Consider the following 25,143-nt stretch of genomic DNA (forward strand, 5'->3'; position numbering starts at 1 on the left):
AATTGTTAGAGGAAGGGAAAGAGAAAACTGAGATCTTAACTTGGTCACTCATTACTGTTATTTCGCTTTATTATAGAAGTGTTCTTAGCATTTATTGTACAGGCTTTCAGTGCATCATATCATATTTTAAACATTGTCTCTTTTTTGCCTCATTCACCATTAGGTACTGCCCACATGGCATTCCTCAGATTCTTAAAAGTTTGTTTAAAGTGCCATTAATATATATTCAGTTTTTCTTAGTCAAGCTAAGGAGAGGTTTGATCTGCACTGTCAGCCAACTGAGTCTTCAGGGATCACAGTTTGAATACCATGAGATAGAACATTAACAACTTGAAGTGCTGTTTCAGACTTTCAGATTTCTCATTATAAGAGCACATGGAGAACCTTGGAATTCATGTTTCTGTGTTCAGAATAACAGAGAGCTACAGCAGAAGTGTGAGTCACCAGCTGAGCAAAGGATATCAAATCAAAGTAGAGTAGCAAATCAAAAAATTCCAAATGAATTTAAGGATGGAAACATTTTGCTTAAGTTCACCTTATCCCAATAATTATGTTCTGTTTTATTTACTTCTGAGACAACGTAGTCATGGAATTAGCAAGATTTTCAAAGTTGTCAGCAGTTCCAAAGAAAAAGCATTGGAAGCTGCTGGATCTAGAAAAGTTTTTAGTGTTTGTTTTTTCAGAGATATACTGAAGTCAAAAGCTGGGCACTTAGCAAATCTAGCCTTTCTTGTTTTAAATGCTGAAACATTGTGTTCCATCTCCAAGCCAAATGGCTTTAAATAATACATGAAATTATTTGTTTTTTGTTTTTTTTTTTGTACAGTGATTGCTCTGCAAGCCCGAACATAAAATCTAAGTGCAGTTACAGATTATAAATTACATCTAAGCCTACTTAATATGTGAGTATCTCTAAAACAGAATTCCAGGTACAGATTTAAAAAATAATTTGGAAGTTTAGTTACGTAAGAATAATTTTCCCTTTACATGTGTTCATTTAACTGTAGCAAAGTTGAATAGTTGTTTTCATTTTAATTTGACTGAATATGTACTTTATTCTTATCACTTATGCCATGTTAAACCAGAGTTAAATATAAATGTTTTCAAAAATCAAGGGCATATACACATTAATTTTCTTTGTGTAGCAATGTAAACAAAATAAATTGAATTTGTCCATGCATTTCTTAAGCATCTAAAATGTCACTGACTTCAGCATATCAATTTCTTAAATATTCATATCTGCTATTGAATGTGTAGATTTGAGTAGGCGAAGGATGCAGGCTGAAGCCCCCCTTTTTTTTTTCTGTAAACAAATAAATAGTGTGGTATTCTGGTTTGCAGTTATATATATACATATTATTTTTATTATGTTATTACTTACTATGTAATAGGTTGTATACAAGAGAGAAATAAAGTTATAAAAGTCCAGTCTTAGCACTTTTTGTTTTCCTATTAATAGTTTTAATGATACTAAACAACCAAAATGACTTGAGGTTAGGTGAGTGTCTGAACAATTGTGCTGAATTATTTATCAATTGACAATAAGAATGTTTTGTAATGAGCAGAAAGGGGCATTCTTTTGTGTATAAAGGACAGCCTTACTTTCCATAGATGCAAACTTTCATCCATGCAATATAAAAATCTAAAAGGCGAGGCAAATTTTTGTAGTTTATTTTTTGCAATAATCCCAACATGTAGTGGTGCATTTTTCCTTTCCAAAATAACAATTTTGAACACATTTTGTATTTTTACTTAAGATACCTCTTTCCCACTAATACAAAATGGAATGAAAAACCAAAGATAGTTATTATAAAAACAAGAAGCTTAAAACCGATTTAAATTTTAATGTTTCCTAGAGGTGATTGAGAGCAAGGGTTACTAGAGCTACCAATTACTAGACTCAGAGATGCATTATTTATTAAACCTTTCAATCAAAGTATCTATGGTAACCTGCTTATTCTTTATTTACAAATGAAGTAATTTACACTGATTATTCTCTTAACATAGTTGAATGACAAACCTCTTGAAAGGCAAAGCAGGTTTTTCGGTTGGCCCTGAGAGGAAGGCGTAATATTGCTATTTAAGGGAAGAATTTCTTCCACATAATTAAAATACTGTTCTGAAGTGCTTATTTTGGTTTATTTACTACCGTAAGTTTCAGTTTTTGATAAATATCCAAAGAATGGAAAACCAGAAGATGTGTTAGGAGTTTATGCTTCTATTTTACCTGTGAAAGATTTGAACAAGTGATTGATTTTCTTAGTCTTTTGAGCAGATTCTCTAGTACACTGTTCGTGGCTAGAAAGAGATCTGCATTCAGAAGATTTCTCTCTCTTATGTCTCCATACAAAGTCCTTTGGTGTGAGATACAAAATGAAGAGATTTGACTCCAAATGTCCCAGTACCTGCATTTGTGATTAATATATCATTCTTGGGAATGCCTTGTGCTTTGTGTGTTTACCTCTAGATGTATAAATGTTATGTACCTTGTAGGAAATGAAATTTTAGTCACTCTATCTCCTAAGAATTCCCCAGTATGACAAATTAAAGTGTGGTTCCAGTAAGAAAAGTGATTTTAAAAATCTCATTGCAGGATTTTGGGTTTATCCTCAGCAACTATACAAAGAAAGTTAAATTTATACTTAGAGGGGGCTTTTTTTTCATTGGCAAGAAAATCTAAAGCAAAAAGCAATCGACAGAAAAGGAAATTGTCTCAGTTTCTGGCTTGAGATTTGTCAGACTAAGACTATCTTCCATTAAAAGAACTAATATTTGGTCTAACTCTCTTTAACAGATTACATAAAAATTGGAAACTTGACTTTGTATGACAGAAGATACACATTGGAACGTAAGTGTTTATCAAACTGTGTATATTTTTCAGCTTCCTTTTTCAAAAGTTGTGGGATTGCAACTCCATTTCCATTTGCAAATTTTAGTTCTGTAGCTAAATGTCTGTTGGGTTCACAATTCCATTTGTAAGTGCTGTCAGCTGTCATTCAGGATCCTCACCAGTGCTTCACGAGGAACAAATGCTGCTCCTTCAAAACTGAAAAGCGCATGAGTTGAATTTGCAACTTGGTTTCACTTATTTTTCTCAAGCTAATTGGCCTAGCTCTAGCAAGATCAGCCATATTAAAATAAGGCTGGAGGTGCCACAGCTACAACTGTGCTGTGCTCACCTGTCTGGCATTAGGACCTGTGGCCCTATTTGACTTCCTTGCTTTGCAAAAATTTGAGCTGTGATAGGAACTATTTCATAGTAAGTTGTGGAGAATTTATTCTTTTTAATTAGAGGGGAATTGTGAGAACTCTTTGAAGCAATGTTGCAGGCTAGTGTGCTTCCATGATGCAGAATCATTATATTAAAACTTGTTGACTAGTGCTCAAGTTTTTAACCCTGAAAGATCATCTATCTTGAGATGATAGTGTCACACTCTCCAGAGGTTTGTGTATAGTAAGGATATTGGATATAAATCAAGTTATTATTATAATGAAGATGACCCTTCGGTTGTATTGTTTTGATGCTGTATAAATCTCATTTCAACTAGTACATTGTTATCACTGGGTGCTGAAATCACAGAATCACAGAGTGGTTGAGGTCAGAAGGGACCTCTGGAGATCACCTAGTCCAACCCCCCTGCTCAAGCAGGGTCACCTAGAGCACGTTGCACAGGATCGCGTCCAGGCGGGTTTTGAATATCTCCAGAGAAGGAGACTCCACAACCTCTCTGGGCAACCTGTTCCAGTGCTCTGTCACCCTCACAGTGAAAAAGTATTTCCTCATGTTCAGATAGAATTGTCTGTGTTTCAGTTTGTGCCCGTTGCCTCGTGTCCTGTCGCTGGGCACCACTGAAAAGAGTCTGGCTCCATCCTCTTGACACCCTCCCTTCAGATACTTGTACGCATTGATAAGATCTCCTCTCAGCCTTCTCTTCTCCAGGCTAAACAGGCCAAGCTCTCTCAGCCTTTCCTCATAAGAGAGATGTTCCAGTCCCCTAATCATCTTTGTAGCCCTTCGCTGGACTTGCTCCAGTAGTGCCACATCCCTCTTGTACTGGGCCAATTAAACTACAGATCAAAAGACTCGAGTTTTGTATCCAAATAAATTCTTCAATATCCTGCAGTAGTCTTCAGATTAACACTTGCTTTCCATCCGAAGCTCAGACCTAGGGCTTACATGCTTTGCAGCTGTTAGTTGGTTGATATGCTGAATTTGATATCTACAATGATAAATACTGGTGCCTGCAGAGACTATTGGTTTAGCTGAGTTAGGGTTTCCCAGGAAAGTACAGGAAAATGTCAGGGTGTTCAAACAGCAGAAGTCATCTGGATTTTTTTTCTCACCAACTTTCTTGCCATATTAAAGTGCTAGTAAAAGTAGTACACTGAAAAACATCCTGGGTTGTCTCTGCAAGAATATAAACTTGAAATAATTCTTGAGTAGTAGCGAAGCCAACAACATGCTCACTCTCGCTCTCTCTCTGGTGTATTTAACACCTCTTGGCTGTTGTATGCCATCAGGTTGTAGGGATGATGGTATTTTTCTAACTAACTCCTCAAACCTCAGGATTCCAGCATGCGTTTATATCAGTTATATACACCTTAAGATCATCCTGAAAAAATTTGGTCCCCAGGTAGCTGTCCCGGGGGGCCGGAGGAGCCCTACGGCGGCAGCGCGCGAGGCCGTGAGCCACGCTCTCCCTCCCACCCACCTCTGCCGTCCGTCGCCGTGTCACCGAGGTGCGGCCGTTGGGTGCGTGCCCGCCCGTTCCCGTCGTCACGGCAACCGCCCGCCGCACGCACGGCAGCTGGCGCGAGCGAGTTAACCGCGGCCGTTGGGGGGGGGGGGGAAAGCCCTGCTTGCACCTTCCCCCCGGGGCAGGCTGGGGCACGGCGCTCCCCGCCCGGGGCCGGGCTTCGCCCCGCGGGAGGAGCGGCTGCAGCCCTCGGCCCCCTCCGTGAGGCGGGCCGGGGTAGCGGGGTGCCCGCAGCGGCGGCGGGAAGCGAAAGCGTCGTAGCGGCGGAAGCCTTGGCTTCCCTTGCTCACACCGCCTCGCCCCTCCCTGCGCGGGCGAGAGAGCCGAGCGCCGCGGGGAGCGCAGGGCAGCGCAGCCAGCTCTGGGCGGGGAGGCGCGAGCACGGCTGTGCCCTGAAAGGTGGGTGTTCTGCTGGATACGTATTGAGGTAGTACCTTCCTTTCCTGGTTTAGATTAAGGGGGATTACATGGGGGTTCCTCCGTATACGGAGCTGAAGAAATCATCCGGAACTGGTCTGTATCGTGAGTGAGATATAGTTGTCCGTACAGTCTGAAGAGGGGAAACTGCCGTGTAAAACTTACTCATGCAATGATTTCAGTTTTCCTAATAATGGATCAAAACCAAATTAGAGCTCCTCCTTAAAGATACTAGTAATTCAGATTTCTCTTAAAAAAAAAAAAAAAAAGTATGGTAAAGATACGGACTCCACACAGTTTTAAACATCAGCCAGAGGAAGTGGGCTGTGCCCTTTCTTGAGCTGAGTCCTGTTTTGAATGCATTATTCTTGAACATCAGTTTTAACTTCAGCCAAGGGAGACTGTTAAGACTTTTGACATGGTTATAAAAAAAAACTGTGTTTTTTTTAGACAATGTGAGAATTTTGTGGCTTTATATGAGCTACATATGTAGCCCTTTATCTGTCAGGCTATCAGCCACCACCTGATTGCTGGAAGGGTCTGCTATGGAAGAACTGCTTTATGCTTGCTCTTTTCTTCTATTCTTGCCCAGGTATCTACTATTGAACGCTATTGGAGAGAGTATATTGGACCTCTGGACTGTCAGAACTTTGTTCTGTTCTCAGTTTTTTGAAGTACATCATTACCTAGGTGAGCAAGAACCAAAAATACTGTTAAAAATCACGTGATTGCTTAATACTATGAATGAGAAATGAATATCCTCTTTATCTGAAAACATTTGTCCTCTACGTGCATAAAAATCACTAGTAAAATATTAATGATATTTTTGCTATTTTTTCTTATTGTAACTCCTTGCTATTAGAAGTCATGGCATTCTAGTTTTCTTGTAATGGAGTATCCCTTGAACAAATGATGCATTTTGCCCTATAATGTATGTAATATTTTATAGTAGTATAAGAGTAATATCCTGTACTAACTGACTAATCATGCAACCATAGGTTGCATAACTGATTCTAAATAATGACTCTTATACTTTGTCATTTAGTGTAGATTCTAGTATACATTTAGCATAAATAAACCAAAATTTCTTATATACTAGATAATAAAGGTTATTATTTTAAATGAAAAAGATAAATCTTCCTTATAAATTTGAATATATTTCCATTATTCAATGATGTTTAACATGTGGACTTCAGCTTTATTTCATCTGGTTCTCTAGTTCTTCTGTTCCTCTTTCAAAATTCATGCATTTTGTAATTCTGTTGTAAAACTGGTTCTGTTTCCTTGTAGTGTAATCCCTAGGTTGACCCTCTTTTTAGGGATTACAGTTCTATCTCTGTAATATGTATATGGTGTCAGGCTCTTTGCTAGGGAGGGTAGGACAAAATTTTGTGATTCAAGACTTCCTGTAAGGGCATTCCTGGAAAGTATCGACTTTTGCACGTAGCCTTAGTCAGTTGAAAAATAATAACAAATGAATCATTCTGTAATTGTAATTCTGTTACAGTATAGGCACCATAGCCTTGGTGATGCATTTGTCTATTTGTAAGTTAAGGGAAATTGCAAAGGGGAAGTTTCATGATGTAGTTTAGGGGAATAGGTTAGAAAAAGATGGATGATAGCCTAGAATGCTGTGTCTTTTTGGACTTATGTTTGGTTTAGACTTCCTTGCCCTTAGGCTGGCACAGACAGACATGCTATTAAGGTCGGTAGCAGGAGTTTAACGAAGGGGATGTTTTGGCTAAGATGCTTCCTGGACCTCAGATTTTAGGCATATGACAGTTAGGGAGAACTTTGGAGAACTTCTGGGAGCCAGAGGTAAAAGGGTAAAAGACTAGTTCAGTAGTGACTGTCACTGTGGAAAGTACAGAAGGGGATTAGTTTGTTAGCTGTGAGACTTGCTTCCCTCTGGCCCATGAGCCAAGCATTCCTTATACTAAAGAATAAAACGTACGTGTGTGTGTGTGTGTGTGTGTGTGGCGGGGGGGTTATGTTAGGAAGAAATTAGTTGAGACTACAGTGTTTTGTGTGTGGTGATATTTGGCTGTAAAAATGGCAGATGTTCGTTTTGCTAGAGTAAGAAGAGCTGTAGTGCAGCTAGATAGCTTTTTCTGGTTTTACTATTTGTGACAGTATGATCTATATGGAAGGTTTTTATCACTATTAATGACATTAGCTTTATATATGGGACTACTCTGATGTGAAAGGATATGCAACTTGTACACATCTTTGCTGCATTTACATTTTATTTTTTAATACAATTCTAGGTCTAACTACACATGGCTCCTGGTATCTCAAATGAGAAGAAAACTGAAGATGAGCAGTCTTCAAAGTAAGGTTCAAAAATCAATTAAGTATCTTGTTCAGATTTACACTTAACTTCCTCTAAAATTCCATACCATTCATTACATGCTCATTTGATTTAATGTAAGCAGTGTGGTGCAAATATCGACTATAAGTAGATCTATGCTTAAACAGTTGTTGAAATAACAATATAATTTAATGATAAAGCTTGTTTCTAACAACAGTCCTTTAGCAGGTCAAATGCATTTAGCTGGGTATCTAGCAGAAGCTGTTTTGACAAATTGAGTCTTTATCTGCATTAACCATACCAGCGCAAACGGCTTTGCTGGATAGCCATTTTGGTTTATCATATCAGTGAATTTTCCAAGAATAGTTTTATTTATTTATTTATTTATTTTTATTTATTCCAATGGATTGCTTAAATGTTGACTTTGGTTTCTATCTATGGCTAGATCTACCTGCTTCAAGAATTTGAACAAATATTTCAATCTATTTGCCTCATCCTGACTTCAAACTTTTTTCAATGAAACCTCATGTACAGGATTAGTCCTTAGATATTCATGTTCTGTATAAGCCAGACCCCAGAAGTTGTAGGTGTTTTACAACCGTGTGAGGGAATAAATTTTCTTCTCCTGAGAGTTATGGTCCAAGATCTTTATCAGGCAAACTTTGCCTCTACTGTAAATCCATGGCGTTGGTCCCATGTACACATAATAACTTACTCGCTTTTGTTGTCCATTTAACCCCAGGGTCCAAGTCTGCAATTAGATCCAGATTGGCAGGTAACAAGTACCAGTTAGTAACAGCACATAACTGCAATGAGACTGTGGGTTGAAGAGTGTTGCTGGTAGGATATGAGATGAAAAAGGCAAAATATAGACACAGCTGAGGAAGGAAGCTGTACTCAGGCGTGGCATGAGGACAGAGGTGTTGGCAAATGACACAAATTTGATTGTGCTCTTAATACAGGCCTCGCCTTTTTCCAGTTTATTTCCTTGTGTCCGGGAGAGAAGCTTTTTGTTCCTGGTATACTCATGAAGGAAATGCTTTTTTGCTTGTCAGAGAACAAATTGTAAAACGATTTCAAATTGTATTCTATTTGTATCTGAAAGCCATGCCAGTAAACATCAGCGCAGCCAGCTATTTGATCTGCATTAGTCACATTAAATAGAGATTGAGATTCCCACAAAACCCAACAAGAATGATTCAGAGGATGCAGCCTGAGGATCCTCCTCACAGGAGTTGGCAGTCTCCTGGGCCAGCTGTGCCCAGAGGGTATGGAAGGACAGAGAGAGAAAAACAAAGGCAACCAAAGCCTTTGGTTCCACCACAGACAGGATTTGTAAGAAGGGAGGCAAGTGGGAGATGAAAATAAATTATTACTGAAAGAGCAGACAAACCACCTGCTTTGTTAGGCTGCTTTTTCAGTCACTTCTTGTATTACATGGAAAATGCTTGCTAAATTGCATTTAGTCCTCTGCATTCAGAGGAATCTGGTCAAATCTTTCTCCTTTAGCTCCTTTGACTTCAGTAAACTGTTTCTCCAGCAGAGATGAGTTGGGATCCTGGGATTCTCGCATCACAATTGCATGAACTGTTCTGTGGGGGTCAGATCTGGACAAGTGGTTTCTGCATTCAGTTTCTTCCCACTGGTGATTTAGTGCCTCTTTTGTCTTTTTTTCTTTGTTTGTTTGTTTTTTGTTATAGTATCTCACCATGCCTTACATGTATCTGTAATATCAGCAAGGCTGAAAAAACACCTTTTTTAATGTTAGGTTTCCTTAACCCAGTCATCGCATGGATCCGGATGATGCCATATGTAGACAGCAGCTGAGCTGGTGTAATCATGAAGATGGTAGTCTTGGGCAGGGACAAATAGAGTGGAATGGGATGACACCACTTACTTTAGTTGTGCTGCAGCTGCTGGACAGCTAATGACATTAGAAAATTTGAGGAACAGAAGCAATTGATATACTCAGAATATTGGTTTTGTAACTATTTTCTTTGTTTTTTGAGGAACAAGTTAGTGGCTTCAGTATGGGCATCTAGGTCATTTTAGCCTTAAGGTAACCAATACATCCTGTACAGGACCAGTAGATAGACATTTGAGCTAAAGGAAAGCATTGCCCTTCTGCAGAGGCATTAGAAGACAGACAAGATCCCATCCAGCATTTAAAATAGCACTAAACTCCTATATTTAGGCTACAGAGTTGTTCCTACAAAATCTTAACAATTTTTTGCATAAACTCCTGGCAAATTGTTTCATTTTTTTCCTCTTCTGACAAAACAGTTTGAATTTGCTGAGCCATGCTGTGACTGCAGTGAGCCTTCATTAAGCTGATGTCATCTTCTTGTGTCTGGAAGATGTTCAGTGCTTGGTTTCATCTCTTGGAAACTACTTTGAAGTATTGGGTTTAGCTTGTGGTTTTTACCTAATGTTTCTTGCCTGTTTTGACTGAACTTCAGACATCAAGCACAGAAGGCAGAAGTTTTATGAATCATTTTGCTTTCCCTGTCCATTACTGAATTTTCCATGAAGGTGATCCCACATATTAAGTAGTTCAGCTTTTTCTCATGGCCTTGACATTTCCTGGTTCTTCAGAAAGACTTTGTTTTAGCCATATCCCTTCCTTACAGTAAGCAACATAAGGAGTATTTCTAAAGAGGAAGTGATTTTGTTTAACCTCTTCTTCCATTTCTTCTTTCAAAGCATTAATATTATTAAAGGTCAAGTTTGTGCTGTTGCAAATGCTTTCTATTATCTGGATCTTTCTTCAGCAGTTTTATCCTGTGCAATGAATGAAACACTGACTGTGCAATTTGTTACAAGATTTAAGGTGGTCATGACATTTAGGATTTCCTTAACCTAATGCATGAGGAACCAAAATAAGGTAGTACAGGCAGCCTTAAGTTGTGGCATTTTCCAACTTTTGCTGCTTGACTTTGCAAAATCAGTGTCTGTTCAATGTAGGCTTTTGTATATACTTAATATTTTCCATGATGCTGTCCTGATAGAGAGAATTTTATCCATCTCTGCAACCCTCATCTGGAGAAAATGGAAGAAGACATCCTGTACCATTTTGCTCTTGGGACTGGTACCCATGATTTTCCTGCATTGTTTGGAGATGTAAAGGTAAGAAGCTTCATTTCACTCAGCAAGTCTAAGCCTCTCTGCAGAAGATGAAAGTGTAACCGTGTCCAAAATGAGATTGAACATGGCAGCACGCCATCAGTTGAGGAATGAAGAAAAGAGATAAGATTTTGTAGGTTTTTACTTGTTGCTGTCAATATCAAGCAGAATTAGGGATAATTGTATCTGACTCTGTCCTTTCATGCAGTAAAAGACAAATGCTGCAGTGTCTGTTCAGGTAGAACTCCTTTTTGGGAGGGCCTTGAAGTCACTATTAGGCTTTTACTACTTTCGGCTTAAACAGGATGAAGGCCTTTGAGGGATTTATTTATTTATTTATTTTGGATAAGCCCTGTTCTCATTTTTCTTTGTGGCCTTTTAGAATGATTATGAGAAGAACCACAGCTGGGAGCATCTTTTTATTAACTTATGGCCTTTGCATGCTCATATTTATCTTTGCCTGCTCTTTGATACGCCAAATCGTGTGATTGATTGTGTTTTATTGAATACTGTCTGCGCCAGTTTGTGTGTGTTGGAGGAAGTCCTTCGCGGATGAAAGCTTTTATCACCTACATAGCTGAAGAACTGGGACTTGGGAGCCCTGGTTATGAGTATCCTAACATCTGTGCGGGAACTGACCGTTATGCGATGTACAAAGTGGGACCTGTTTTATCAGTCAGTGTAAGTGACCATTCAAAAAGCAGAATCAGAATGTAAAAATGTTGTCCTGATACACATCAGATATGGGATGCAATTCAATGATGGTGTTCAAAGTAGATGATGTGAATGCACATTTCTTTTTAATGTCTAATAGATAGAATCAGTTTGTAAGTCTGTTTCAGCCGTACTCAAAATAGTCCAGTCAAATGCAAGTTGAGGTGGACTTGTATTTGCCAGACTTTGTGACTAAACCACAATGTCTGTGTTTCGAACAATTTTAGCTCAGTTACAGTCACCAGCACTTCAGGTTGGTAAAAATTAGACTGGGGTTGTTCCTGGGTTTAAGAAAAATTTTGTGATGAAATGCAGTTGTAAACTATTAGGAAATGACACTGCTTATACTTTTGAGAATGTGAATAATTTTAAGTTAATGATTTTTGGAAATATTAAACTTTATTCATAACCCATCAAAGTCGGTGGGAGTCTTTCTGTCTACCTGCAGCAGCCTTCCAATAGGCCCATAGGTTAGGACTTGTATGGGAATGAATCAAGTGACTTTTCGAAAAAAGTATCAGGAAAGAGCTATTGTCTAACTCTTTCTTCCATATTTATTTTGTATTGTTTGTGAATATTGAATATGAATTTTTGCTTTCATTTCAGCATGGTATGGGCATTCCTTCTATTTCCATCATGTTGCACGAGCTGATCAAACTGTTACATCACGCAAAGTGTTCCAACGTAACCATTATTCGCATTGGCACCTCTGGTGGAATAGGTATTTCCCCGCTTGATTTCCTTTTTCTTCAAACTAAAATATCTCTGTAGCAGAGTGAAGCATCTCTGTGGAAGTAAGTGATTGATGGCCAGAACTGTTTCCCTCCTCTTTGTTCAGAGCAGTAGATTGTTTGAATACACTTAATCCTGTATCTTTTCTTATTTCTTCCTAGGTCCTAATTATCCATCTGTATAGAAGAATGAATTATTTCACTTCTTCCATAATTTTGCCACAAAAGGCAATATCTGCCTCTCTAGATAGACAAAATACACCCGAGATCTGCAAAACTGAGAAAGCCACTCCTGCCCTATATGAAAAATATTAGATAAGAAAGAATATACAGTGAAAAAGTTGAAATTTTTCTTTAAAAAAAATTTATATTAATAAGCTGAAGCAGCTCGGCATGCACAAAAAAAATTCTCTGGGTGAATTCAGGGGCAAAACTTAATGACTTTTTAACAGGAGCAGGTTTGGGTCATGGTATGTGTTTTTGTGTGTGTGCAGAAATGAAGCATTAACTACAGTATGTAGCTATCTAAGTCTGTTTCTTTTTACTGCAGGTCTGGAGCCAGGCTCGGTGGTAATAACTAGGCAGTCTGTAGATGCCACCTTCAAACCTCAGTTTGAACAGGTTATTCTGGGAAAGACTGTAATTCGCAGTACAGATCTAGATGAACAGCTAGCTAAGGAGCTGATGCAGTGCAGTAAAGAAATCAATCAATTCAATACAGTCATTGGAAGCACTATGTGCACTTTGGATTTCTATGAAGGTAAGGCTGGCAGTGGACTAACAGAAGCATGTTGGTAAGCATTAACAGGTACATACTGGATTGTATTTTAACACTAAGGCTGCAGTCCACTGAGAAGTGTGAGTCCACATTCTATACTTTGTCTTATTGCCCATAATTGAGCTATTTTTCATGTATTTAAGATTAGGCATTGTGCTAAGCATTTTGCTGTACTGAACTTTAATTTGTGGAGACTTATTCCTCTGTAATTCTAACTGATCCTCTGAAATATCTGAAATCCGTTATACGCTTTCCATATGCTTGTCATTTGAGTATGCTTGTCACAAAATTTCTGTAATTTACCGCAGCATCCTAGTGGATTAGAGGAATGAGAATTATTCGTGGCTGTCTGTTTTTTGCACTAGTTAAAAAACTGAAGTAAGCCTTTTCTAAAAGAAGGGCAGGAATTTTTCTTCTGCACATTTTGAGCAAAGCGAGGAACAGACCACTCAACACAGTATTTTGCTGAGTTATGTCAATGCTGTTATATAGAAGAGGCAAACCTCCAAGGCTTACTTTGGATAAATATAGACGTGGGTTTTCTGGTCTTCCTAAGTCTGTTAACAAATCTTGCAAGAACAGGCTGTGGACAGTATCTGACACTTCTTTGTCTAGGTATTACTGGTTATCACACAAGAGGTACACTGCATAGGGGAACACATGGTCCTCCTAACAGTGTTCAGGGTTGGTCAGAAGCAAACAATATCACTTTGTGCAGGCACCAATTATGGGTCTTAGCTGCACTGAAAAAAGTGTCAGGAAGGTTTTCAACTGAAAGAGCAAAAACTGAGAACAGGCTCAAGGACATTAATTTGGGAGTACAGCTCCTGAAAACAAAAAGATACTGAGTAAAGCACTGTCATTTCACTTTACATAGCCTACTACTGCTTTTTCTGCAGGTGCTACTCTTAAATAATTTGAATAAGAAAACTTTTTCTTAAAAAAAAAAAAAGGTATTAGCACTAGGTAGTTAGTTTAAGAGACTTTATATCTCTTACTTTAAGGATTCTGTAAGTAATAAAACATTCATCCTTTTCTACCATTAAGGTTGTATCAGGAAATAGTTTTCAGGCCTTGGGGGTCTTCCTAGGTGATGGTTAAACACACACACAAAAAATGCAGTATTTCCATCCAGCTACTGTTTGTAGAGTTTGTTGTAAAATTGAGACGTGCCTCATATTGGGAAATTGCCTCTTATATTTTTCCTGCTTATGAATTTGATAAATAAAGCTGGAGAACACCAGTTAAATTACTGTGATTTGCATTATAGCAAATACAAATAATATGTAAAAGCTCTAGTGGTAGCTAAGAATCACTTTGTCCTGTTTGTCTTGCATGTGAAAACAAAGAGCAGTAGTAAAAGCTGGATGCTGTATAAGGGAAACAGCAATAATCAGGTGTTTTAGAAATTGAATTTGTTCTATAATTTCATCAATCTGAAAATTTCTACAAAATGGCTTTGTAGGACAAGGCCGGTTAGATGGTGCAATCTGCTTATACACTGAAGAAGAGAAACTGCAATATTTGAAGGAAGCTTATGATTCTGGAGTCCGAAACATTGAGATGGAATCTTCTGTCTTTGCTGCAATGTGTAATCTCAGTGGTGTTAAAGGTAAAGTAGCTCAAAGCCACTTTATTGAAACTATACAGTGTTTTCTGCAATACAGGTGACTTACAGTACAGAACTGCAAATAAATGTTAAGATGCTATGCCTTCTGTGTGTGCATATGTGTGTGTGTATATATGTGTGTGTGTGTATGTATAATCTCAGCTCTGGCTATGTTTCTGTTAGTATGATTGCAGGATTTGTCATATGTATTCAAAATTCATGCAAACTTCTTCACATAGTTCTTGTACAGTTTTAGTCCTGATCAGCTGCTATTCCAGTCCTTGGCAAGCACATAAATAAATGTACCTAATTATCATATAGCGCTAATTTGTTTTCTGTAGTTAGTATTTGAAGTTTACAAGAAGCAACTGGTTAATTTAATCAGTCAGGTGGTTCTCATATACAAAAAACTCTAAACACTTTCTAAGTTGGCATATCAAATTAAAAATGTATTTTATATAGTCTTATGGCTGTAATTAAATAGTTAAAGATTTTTAGTAATATTATGAATAAACCATTCCTAATTATGAGTTCTTAATTTTTTTCCCCCAGCTACCTGAAATATTTTTCAGTAAAGTTTGGGCAAAAGTTTAAGTGACTAAAAATAATGTATTACAGTGCATATGTACTTATGTTCCCTATAGTCTCTAACTTTCCTTGGCAAGGCTTGGACAATAAACAAGATGTTCAGTGAAAAATATTTGGAATGTTAGGGAAGTCTGAGAAACATCAAACACCCTCAGTTCTTACTGACTTTACTGAGAGTGATTTAAAAACTCAACCCATGATATCTCTGTGCCCTTAGGGAGCATGCTCCATTTTGCAGTCTGCACTTTGTGGGTTTGTAACATACATTACCGCTTGTGCTCTGCAAATTGTCACCAGAAGCTTCAGGTATGAAAGAACAGTGGTAGAGTTCAGTTTGAGTGAAAGGAAGGATTTCAGCTTTGGGGCTCTGACTACCTGAAAGGCTGCCAATTAGCCTGAGATGGTCTAAGAGATTCTTGTCTATTTGCCCTGCTCTGCCTCTGTGAATGTCAAAGCAGCTCATTTCTTGGATCCTGAATGACAGAGTTTACAGCACAGAGGTTTAAGTTAGGGATAAGGTAGATGGCAGAGGGCTGTAACTGTGTCTGCTAGAACAGTGTCTCTAGTCAATTGCTACCAGTCAGGATTTGGATACTTGTGAAATATGATTCCTATTCAGAAAAAGATGAGAATTAACAATGTAACAAGGAATATCTGCACATGCCTGAGAGCACTTGCTTTGATAATGGTTTTGTCGTTTGTCTTAAACTATTCGTAACTTTTTGATATCATCCACTGTTACTGTGCACCGTTTGCTTGGGTTTGTTTTCTTTCTTATGTTCTAATATCCTGTCTGTTTTTTCAAGTTTATGCTTCTGAATTGTAAGAGTCCCAAAATGTCATTCCTAACTAATACTGTCTTTTCCTTTCTAGCTGCCGTGGTGTGTGTCACTCTTCTGAATCGGCTCAGAGGGGATCAGATTAGTAGCTCACATGATATACTTGTGGAGTATCAACAAAGACCACAGAGATTAGTGGGTTATTTCATTAAGAAACGTCTTGGGAAAGTATGAAATACTCATCTTTGTTTCATAGAAGCAGAAGGCCAGTGCTTTTTCACAGCCAAAGTCATGGTCGCAACTTCTGTGCAATAAAGGTTTTTTGCCTTAGAATAGCTTACAACATTCTATTTGTATGTGGAAGTTAATCATTTATGTCAGTATGCTTTGGGAACAGAATATGTTGAACGGACTTGAATTGAGATTAGCTTAGTTATGTGTTACTGGGCTGTAAGGTTTTCACTTTTATATGAGTTGGAAAGTGGATCTGTTGTGAGGGACTAACTTGCTCTAATGTATGAAAAAGCTTTATTTATCCATGCTGTTAAGGGAAAAACAAGGAAAAAAAAGTCAAGCTTTATGCAAAGTACTTGCAAACCCCCAAATTAAAATTAGCTTAAAGAAACTAATTCCTTCCTCATTGTTTAAAAATATATARGTTACTATAACTGCCTTTGCTTCACTTTGTAAAGAAAACTTACAGTGAATGCAGTTTATTTTCTGCAAACTTTGACAAATAAACAATACTATTTCCATATTTTAAAATTTCATGAAATCACGAAGTTGGGACTGAGTTTCCTAAGCATTAAGGACTTGACTCTGAGCTGTTGAATATCTGTAATTCCCAGATACTGATCCAACACTGCTATTCATATTCCATTTTAAGTATGTGATTGAGTCTATGCCCAGGGAACTTATGCATATAAATAACTTTGCATTGTAGAATTTGAAATCTCTTGCTGAATCAAGAAGAGGAATCAAAGGCACTCAGAGGAGATGTACAGCATGTTCACAGGATTGCATAATGGTGGTTCATTTTCTTCTCACTTTGTTTCTTTTTAAATTGGTTTTCACCTCTGTCTTCAGAACATAACCCTTGCAGTGGTTTCCAGAACACCTATTGACTTTACATGCCACCGCACCCATCTCTGCTAACTTTTCCATTACCATTGGTCTAGTGGGTGTGTGGGTGTGTTTTTTTTTTTTTAATTATTATTATATTCCTAGCCACTTTGCTGCTGTGGTTAGAATATAAATATGTGGTCAGCTAAGAAAAATGCATTAATCTCTCTCTTCTTCTGCAATGGATGGTCCAGTCCCACTGGAAGTGACAGATTTTTTTAGACTATCATAGTTGGCAGCACTCAGGTAACTCAGTACAACAGATCTAAGAGAAAGTGATGTAGTAGTAGGCATATTCACCAAGAAGTGGCAGAAACTCCAGAAGCAGTTTGATGAAAATGTTAAAAATGGAAGGAATGACTCTTGTGGGTGGGAAACTGCCAAAGGGTATTAATCTCCTAAAATCTGATGATCTTTAGACTGCGGGATATAATGGGGGTAGATAGTAGAAAAGATAAAAAATACTGTATTTTTTTTATCCCAACATGATGGTCTTGCTTTACTAATCTAGTTTTTAATTTAAAAAACACATTTTCTGATTTTACACTCAGAATATACAATGTAAGCTTTCAGAGAATGCATTTTTTTTCCCCAAAGTTAAGGGAAGGGCTCCATGTTTTGTTTGAATGGTTTCTGCTTTATACATTAAAAAAAAAAAAAAGCCTTTATCAAGAGAGCAAAGAAACATCTAATATGGTTGTGTTAAGCTTTGGGGAAGCATAGTACTGTAGGTATATCGGAGATGCAATCTGAAATGGCGTGAATTTTTTTTAAAGGAAGGGCAGCAGGATCTGGAACATGTGGTAAACAAAGAAAAAAGATCCCAAATCATGTAACCGTGTATAACGATTGAAACTACAAAGCTTTCATATCAACAATAATATAAAGCAGGTACTTCTATCATACAGTTGATGCTTTCTCATAAGAAAGCTGTTATGTAATACATGATGAAATATAACTATCAGCATGGTCTGGACTAATTGGAGCTAAGGTTCCAACGTTCTTGGGGTGATTCTGCAGAAATGAGTACACAAGACTAATTTTACAGTCCCTAGCAGAAATCTCTGGAAGACTTTAGCCATTCACTTTCTTCTGATGTGTTCTCTCTCCTCCCTCTGTTCTTTATAGCAGTGTACTTTTTTTCCTGTTACAGTATTTTTCTTCAATGTTTACTAAGATCTGGAGCAAAGGAATGTATGACACCTTGAAGAAGGGGGGGGGGAAAAAAAGATTTCAAAGGAAACAGTATCCTGTAGTTTTCCATTAGTCATCATCCTGTAATACTGTATTCCTAATACAAGAGGGCGCTATATAAACACATCTTACAATTGTGCTTCCTTCTTATTCCCCTAGGTGCAAAAAAAATACTTTTCTTTTGTTTTAGAGGAAATTCTTACGATAATGTAACCCTGATAAGAACAACTGGACAGAGAGATAAATGACTCAGCAGCGTGCATCCGACAGTAAAGTTATCTTCCTTTAGATTTTACATATAGGTCTACAAAGAATTATAAAATATTTCACTGACTTTTATATGCAAATAAGTTCTTTAATATTAACCGTTCACATTCTGTCTGTATCGTATAGAAAACAAGCTCATGTAGGCTGCAGAGTATGAATCAGGATTTGGAGTGCTGATATCAAAGGCACAGAGAACTTGCAGTGTATGCTCACTATTACATAGTGCAGCATCTCCTGGTCGATCCACAAATCCTGCCAACCCCTGAAACCTCCATTTCAAATCAAAGGCCAACTTTTTTTCCTCTGTGCTACTCCATACTCAGCAATACATTACTGAACCAGAATTGTAAAGGAAAAAAAATATTGGTTCTTACTAATGATCTGTTCTTTGATTATTTATGYTCTTCCAACCTGTTCCTACCTTTATATTAAAGCCAAGGTTTAGACTACAATGAAGATGTGTTAGGACAAAATACATTTGCTTCACATTTGCAATAGAATGAGAATGTGCAGTAACTTGATTAGTGACTTGAAGAAGTGGATTTTTGTTTTGACATCTTGATGTACTTCAGGGAGAGATCATCTTTTATAAAAGTTATGAAAAATCCTAAAAAGGAACATTGTGGAATGACCTGCTGCCAAAAGTACTTAGAGTATAAGAGTTTATATCCTTTCTTTTAAAAAGCAAGCAAAATAATTCTTGAGGATATTTTCAGTATTTCCTGAAATTACAATTATACACGCTTAATWTGTAACCTTTTTTTTTTTTTAACCTACCTCATAAGTAATTCAGATCGTTATTATTTTATGGCTCTGATTTTAAAGGATTATCTGTGCATTGTGTAACAAAACTGGATTTTCTTCTCAAGTGCTGCTGGATCTGAATATATTCTAAATAAAGTGCATAAAGAACTGAATTTTATAAAGTTGAAGCGAAGAAGTGTGTTTCATTTCTATTGATAAGGTGGGTGAAAGAAACTAAAGAGTGAATGTTTTTAGATTGGCCCATCACTAGTCAGTTGTGTTCTGAATGCATCCCTCAGTACTGTGAGCAGCAAACTGGTAACTTTGGGAGGTGGGTCTGCATGCAACCCTACCGAATACAAATAAAGCTCAGCATAGTTTGAAGAGACTACTACTGCTTGCTACATGATGTAGAAGTTCACTTTCCTTGAAAGTTTCTTAGTCTTTATATTGGACTAACTTAGCTATATGCTTTCTCTTTCTAAAAAAATTTTGATTTAATATTATTTTTACTCTTAATAAAACAGCAAAGTAGCATATGAATTAAACTACAGTTAATCTGCCTAGTGTGTAATGAAGAGAAAGGAGGTCACTGAACAGAACAATTTAAACTCTCCAGTACAATAATAGAAGCAAGAGTAGTGCTGACAGGGGCAATGCTTCTGTTCAGGCTACAAACAAAATGCAGCGGCAGACAAAGCCTGTTTTGCATGATGCAGAAACCTGATTCCAGATGCTTCTTGTGKGTTCTAAGCATGTAACTGTGAGAATTTTCAGAAGCCTGCTACTCACCTGTCATATTACAAGAATAAAGTTCCTAGAGCTCCTCAGAAGCTTAAACAAACCACTGGCCGGCTTGCGAGATTGGCATGGTTTGTTTCTTTAATCTATAGTTCCATTTTAAATCAACCCTATTATGTGACCTTGCTCATGTCTAACGTTTTTTGTCTTACCCTAACTTTGCAGAGAGGAAGTATCTCCCAGGAAAGATGGCATCCTGGAGGTGCTTTGTCTGCGCAACAGGGCTGTGCCATGTAAATACTTGAAAGGAGTACCCCTAGTAATGTTAAAAGGAAAGCTTGTGATCACAAAGTAAACCTTGTGAAACAGATTGTGGGTGGTGGTAGGAAAATACAGTAGTTCACTAGATTCCCAGCCGTATTATTGCAACATTAGGCTGCATTCCTGCCTACCAAACAGTATTTCTGGCTCCTGGGCTTTAACCAGTCTAATAGATAAACTGTTTCTTTGAATGTGTTTGCCAATCCATTGTAATTAGCATATATTAAAACTGTAGGCTAGATGAGGCATGTGGATGGTATCTTATTATAAGCAGTAAAGTTTTAAAAACAAGGATGGTTGTTAGCAGAATATTGTCTGCCTTTTTTGCCCCCGTGGTTTTGAATATCCTACATACTCTAACGATAAACTTTTAAGTTTAACCATGATAAAGCCTACAAAAGCTAAGCAGAACCAGAAATGGGCAGGTCGTGCTGCCTTGTCCTCAGTTAAGAGATTTGATTCTGAACATTTTTTTTTCCATTCCAGAAGGTATGAGTAGAGCACATAATGAAACACATGACCTTCTAACTTGCCCTTGTCAAAGTGTTGCTGCTGACTACGGCCCCTCTGTTAAGGAACCCTAAAAGTACATAATTTATTTAGCTTATCAGCATCTGTGCTGTGATTGAACCTTTTTAAGCTCCTTGTACATGCAACTCTTAAACAAACTTGCTAGTTAGTTGATGAAACTTAGATCATTCAAAGAAGTTTTCAGGATGGCAGCAATATTAGCTGAAACTTCTTGCCATAAATATTCAGAACCAATTTGTTTTTACTTCCTGTTTGCCTGATTTTTAATATCATTGTCTCTCTTCTGCCTTTGGCTCGGAGAGGTTGTTTTCATATTTCTATAACATTGCAAATAACATAATCAAGCTTATTCATCTTTTTTTAGAACTAATTTCCCAGCATGCCACTACAGAGATAGTTCTTGGTTGTTTCCTATATTCGTGAAAAGCTGTTTAGCATAAAAAGTAGAATGCAACATTTATGAGTATGTAATTATATGCAGCATAATAAATTATGCACATCACACAATCGGATGAGCAGAGATTTTGCAGAATTACTTATTCAAAAAAATTGGCAAATGGTTCACGTGAGCTGTTTTAGGTTAAGTATTAGTCAGCAACTGTCCTCCATATCAGCTGGTTTGATAAATAACCATTTGTAATTCATTGTGCTGACTGACTAGTTAATCTTTTCCTATAAATCACACAATATAGATTCTGCTCCCCAGCTTTCCAAAACAGCTGTGTGAACCCATGTATATTTTCAAAATATTCAAGTAGTGACAAATATTGGTTTGAAAATGCGTATTCAGGCTGTCCACAGAATTTTCATCTCGCCTAGTCCTCTGGTGAGCAAAACTGGCTTTACTGTACACTTTCTGATATATCAGGGATTTTAGCATAGGTTGACCAGAAGCAGAAGCATCCCTTATGCAAGTGGCAGATGTGAGGAGAAGCTCCTTGGTGAGGCACGTTCTTGCTTTGGGTCATTTGCCCAGATACTCTCTGCTGTCTTAGGGCATGCAATGAGGGGAGCCCCACAGTGCGGGGACAGTGGGGTGTAGAGGCACGCATGGCTGTTTGCTGCATGTGTAGGGGCTGCTTGTCAGCTTTGGAAGAAGCASGAAGGCAGCGACATGCTTGGTGGCAGCAGGAGGTGTGTGCTCTGCTGATACCATGAAGGAGGAGCGGAAGGGGAGATGGGAGTTAATGAAAACCAAAGCAGTGTTCAGTAGGCCCATTGTTTTACATAAATGAATTAATCCTGCCTTAGAGGTACAAACATACTTAAACTATTCAGGAAAACACTGACGAACTTAGTTTTTTTGTATGTCCTGAGGACTTAAATTTCTATTTAAAGTTAAGCTATTGCTTCAGTAATCAGTATTTTTTCAGTCTCAGAGCAGAGCAAATAAAAGGAAACCCCGTGATACTTGAGACATAAAGGTGTTCAACCGGTCGTATCCTGCCATGACTTTATCTGTGGTTTCTGCATTACTAGGACAAGACTTTTACTGGTATGTAAATCTTTAAAAATTCATGGCAACTATTTAATCTGTTTTTTATTAATTTCTCAACTCCTTGTACCCATGGCAAATGTAGGAATTAAAACAGCACTTTGTGCCATTTCAAATATAAGAATTTTAACAGGCTAATCAGTCAATTCAGCATGAAGTGGAGTAACAACAAGAACTCCTTCTCAGCTCAGATCAAGTGGAAGTCAGATTCCTTGCTAATGATTTCTATATCCAAAAGGTTTTAGATTTTTTTGTGACTTTTAGTCTTGATGAGGAAAAATAGCTGTGAATGTTAAAAAGTCATTTTCATTCAATAGTAATACATTTTGCAAAAAATGTAATGATGAGATTTACTAAGCACTAATGAGAGATGCAGAATATTCTGTCAGGCGTAGCACTGTCCTAATATGCATGTGTGTGTTTTAGCATGTGTGATGCATGATTCAGATTTTAGGTGGGCTGAATCACCTTGTATAAGGGCTGTGTTATGTCTCTCCATTGACTGTACAGGAAGCTTTTGGGAATCATATCCTAAGTTGGGCAATTCATTTGGGTAGAACCAAACAGACAAAAGGTTTACTCCTCTCCTCGAAGTAACATTCCCAATCAGGAGAGCAGTCGTCCTTGCCTCATGGTAAAACATCACAGCTCTGCACTAACACATGCCTTCTGTGATCAGTGTTTTCAGGTAGCCCCCACTGCCACAGTTATACACAGGTTCCTCTCCTGCAGATCACTCCAGGAATTTCCCTCGCTCCTCTCTTGCAAAGGAATGCTGGAAGACTGATTTTCCTCCTGGGTGGCATGTGGTAATTAATTAACAGAGTTTTGTGACTCTTCAGAATATCTTTAGGTAGGTAATTTATACTGAAAAAGGAGAAAAAACATGTCAAACAAATGCTCTTTATAAGATCAAATTCAGCATAGTCATATAGTGATACAATAGGTGAGGGTATTCTAGAAGGAGACAGACATTTATGGGGCTATGTGGTTAAAAGGTATACTTACTTTCTAACTATTCTCTTTTCAAAAAGCTAAGAGTAGGCATGCAAAATGAAATTAACAGTGACAGAAAGTCACCTGACTCTAGAAAAAGATGAAGGTGTTTTATATGTTGTTCATTTTTTCCTGTTATTTGCATTCATTTTTATTCCAGAAAAGTAGAAGCAAGCGCAGAATATATGCTGTGGAGTAAAACACCCTGAAGGCATTTATATAAACCCATCCCCTTACTATTCATTGCACTGAGAAGCAAGTGGAAAGATGAGATCCTCAATGAATGCAAAACAAGAGGCAGAAACATAATCTAGTCTTTTCTCAGCAAGCAGGCAAATCTCTTGCACCACCTTTCTCTTGTGCTGAAATAAATCTGTTACTGAAACATATGCCCAGACTGCTTGGTGAGATGATTCTCAGTTAGAAAGTCCTTAAGAAGCCATTCTCCAAGTGGATGAAGAAAAGACAAGACAGGATGGGACATGTTGTTCACCAGTTCAAGGCTCTGTTTTGGAAGAATTGGGTCTGCCGTGTGAGGCAACYGGTGAGTTTTTGGAAATCATAAAGAAAGCAATATTTTAAGTCTTTTTTTTTAATATCTGTTGGAAAGAGTGTATCCATCTTTCTTGATTTTCCTTTTTCACTACCCACTATTAAAAATCAGCGGGCTGCAAGTGGTTCTAGTTTCGCCTTTAGGCTTCTAATTGTTTAAAAGACAACAGTGAGTTTTAACTCTAAAATGGCTGAATACAGCAATGCTCCCCAATTTGCAAATGAGACAGGAAATCACATAAAAGTTTTTGAAGAGCCTCAGCTTACCTTTTAATTACCATTAGATACTACTGGTGCTTGTAGCAATGGTGAGGATGAAAATCAATTTCACTCATGTTTCAGATCTCACTGGTGATGTAATAAAGCTTGTATAATCGAGATCAAAATCTAGATATGGGGAATGCAAGTATGATATCTTAAAATTATATATACTTTTAAATTTCCTTTCTTATCCACTCCACAAAGCTTATTTTATCCTTTTAAATTGCAATATTCAGAAGAATGGCATGGCTGCTTTAAAAGCAGCCAAAATTAAAATAATATGCTAATAGGAGATGAAATGTCCTTGTTTGCTTTATCTGTGATTGACATGTGATTTATTTTTTAAGATAGAAGGAAGGGAATTCTCTCAAGTGAGTTAACATTTTTGTGCAAAAAAGATATGTTAATGTCACTACAATTAACAGTTGTCATTGATTTCCCTTGTCTGTGATGTTCCAGGGATTTGCAGAGAGGCATGTTGGCTGCTTCAGATAGGATTACCTTGATTAAATAAACACCCAGCTTTTCCTCTCAGAAATATTTCACTTAAACATAATCAGAAACTTATGATTTAGAAAATTTCTTCTTTAGTTGATTTTAAGTGATTTTTTTTATATGAAAGAATTTTTTTTAAGGAGGGACACTGTTGGTTATTTTTTTCTCCATTCCCAAACACTTCTGTATGCTCTGAGTTCCTCATACTTCAACCAGTGTCCCCAAGGCGGCTTCTCAGTATGCTGATCTACTTCTCTTCTTGCTCTGGCTAGTCTTCTCTCTTAAGTACTTTTGAATGACAGAATCTTCATCCATGTAGATTTAAGTTTGCCTTATTAATGTCTTTCCTGACCAGAGATCTCAGTGAGATGCAAACTTCCCTAAACCAGGGATTACAAGGTATGACCCAAAGCAAACTTAATTCTGCCTATTCAGAGCCAGAAGCTGCCCTGGGAATTCACAAGCCTCCTTGTGTGCTCATTGTGCGAATACTGAGTCACGACAGTGCCAGATCTGCAGTTAAGCAAGGAGGTGGTCTGGGTGGATTGGGTCCCTGTGCAAAGGGCAAGTCAGACTTTTGTGAATTTAAAGAGAGAAGCGTGATACATCTCTTAAAA

At 37.7% G+C, this 25,143-nt stretch overlaps 2 protein-coding genes across 2 annotated transcripts in view; both read left to right on the forward strand.

Annotated features, from left to right (window-relative positions):
* Nucleotides 1-4,897: 4,897 nt before the first annotated feature.
* UPP1 (uridine phosphorylase 1) lies at nt 4,898-19,290 on the forward strand. Its single transcript, XM_026088102.1, has 9 exons — nt 4,898-5,156; nt 5,767-5,864; nt 7,442-7,506; nt 10,494-10,611; nt 11,131-11,289; nt 11,929-12,043; nt 12,604-12,813; nt 14,297-14,443; nt 15,902-19,290. Exons 3-9 carry the CDS (start codon nt 7,454-7,456, stop codon nt 16,039-16,041), a joined length of 942 nt encoding a protein of 313 aa, XP_025943887.1. The 5' UTR covers nt 4,898-5,156; nt 5,767-5,864; nt 7,442-7,453; the 3' UTR covers nt 16,042-19,290.
* A 4,403-nt stretch (nt 19,291-23,693) lies between these two features.
* ABCA13 (ATP binding cassette subfamily A member 13) overlaps nt 23,694-25,143 on the forward strand; it is a 201,325-nt gene continuing 199,875 nt past the window's right edge. The window contains exon 1 of the mRNA XM_026088100.1: nt 23,694-23,762. Within this exon, the coding sequence (XP_025943885.1) occupies nt 23,694-23,762 (69 nt within the window). The remainder of the gene's footprint in view (nt 23,763-25,143) is intronic.

The sequence above is a fragment of the Apteryx rowi genome, unplaced genomic scaffold (assembly GCF_003343035.1).
Source record: "Apteryx rowi isolate R43461 unplaced genomic scaffold, aptRow1 scaffold_750, whole genome shotgun sequence".
Lineage (NCBI taxonomy): Eukaryota > Metazoa > Chordata > Aves > Apterygiformes > Apterygidae > Apteryx > Apteryx rowi.